General features: G+C 32.0%; 1 protein-coding gene across 1 annotated transcript in view; it reads right to left on the minus strand.

The window, feature by feature from the left end:
* Positions 1-1477, minus strand: part of GRM5 (glutamate metabotropic receptor 5) — a 377245-nt gene that overhangs the window by 100271 nt on the left and 275497 nt on the right. The window contains exon 4 of the mRNA XM_004385539.2: positions 797-965. Coding sequence (XP_004385596.2) covers positions 797-965 — 169 coding nt within the window. The remainder of the gene's footprint in view (positions 1-796; positions 966-1477) is intronic.

Below are 1477 nucleotides of genomic sequence, written 5' to 3' on the forward strand. Positions count from 1 at the left end.
AGCTTATGTTAACATCTTGGTGAAAATGATGCCCAGAATCCTGTTTAATAAAAATTTAAGTTCAGCTTATTTAGTGTGACATTCAAAACTCCACAAATCTGGCTTCAACCTATCATTTTACCTTTTACTTTTATAATAACCATTTAAAACCATGCACCCTAGATTGTTGACTTTTATTCCAAAAGTCTGACCACTTCTGTACCTCCTGTCATTGTTCCCTTTATATAAATGATCTTTTCCCTACATCTAACTCTGAAATCCTACCCATTTTTATGGTCCAGTTTCTCACGTTTAATTCTCTCTCTTTTGTCTGAACTTCCATATCACCCTTTCTTTCTTAATGAAGCCATCATGTTGGACGTGATATCTGTGTCATGACATTTTTCCTCATCTAGTCTGTAAACCTTCTGATAGTAAAGGGTGTCTTACTTTTTTTGTCTCCATTGATATCAACTATCACATTAATATGACTTGCTAAATTAATTAAAAATTAATGTGTCTTCCAAATGTGAACTGTTTATTCCCAGGAAACAATATCTTCAAAGGCTCACATGAATAGGAAGGGTGTGGGCAACTGTGATTCATCAATTACTTCAATAAGTCCAAATACTAAGACTATTGTGGGTTGCACTCTAGATAGCAGGAGGAATTCATGAGAAGAAAACAAATAAAAACACAATTTCTGACTTGAGAATCTTACAATATAAAATGTAAAACAAGTATCCAAAAATATAAAGAATAACCAATTAAACTTTTGAATTTAAAACAAAGTTAAAGAAAAAGAACTCCATTTTACCTTTATCTGGCCTTTCTCACATGGCTCACTGCAAACAGATCTGATCATGTTGCTTTTCTTGGACCAGACTTCATCATCATCCATTTTTAATTCTCCATTGTCCCAGCTCCCAACATTGATGTAATCAAAATAATCTTTTCCCATTTCCTTGAAATTCATGATTTCATACCTTAGGAACAAGAATATATAATATTCAGCTAAAGATATAAACATTCAGTTATGAGGAGGCAATAGATTTTATTCCCAAAAATATGTTTACTGTTGTATTAGTGACATTGGAATTTTCCAAGATACTACACCACTTAGAATAACAAAAAGCCTGTCTGTTTCACTTTCTGTTCAGACATCATTTTTCACTTCCAAACTCTTACACCTGAAATAGAAAATAATCTCTTGTGGGAAGGTGATGACCTCAGCAGGCTGAAAGACAGTTTTGAAATAACTTCAAGAAGTTTAAACAAATACTAGTGTTAGGTTTCTAAACAAGATAGAAAGGTTTTTGTCTTCACTTAAGTAAAATGATAAAATTTTCTTTTGTTAACCAAGTGAGAAATTGTGTAAATCTTTTAATTTTGACTTCAATTTTATGGAATGTGGGGGTAATTTGGATAGTGGCTGATATTTACCTTTCTTATTTTACCCTTTACCAATGTCTAAATTCATTGTATAAACTCGATTTCA

This window comes from Trichechus manatus, unplaced genomic scaffold, assembly GCF_000243295.1.
Source record: "Trichechus manatus latirostris isolate Lorelei unplaced genomic scaffold, TriManLat1.0 scaffold00140, whole genome shotgun sequence".
In the NCBI taxonomy this organism is placed as follows: domain Eukaryota; kingdom Metazoa; phylum Chordata; class Mammalia; order Sirenia; family Trichechidae; genus Trichechus; species Trichechus manatus.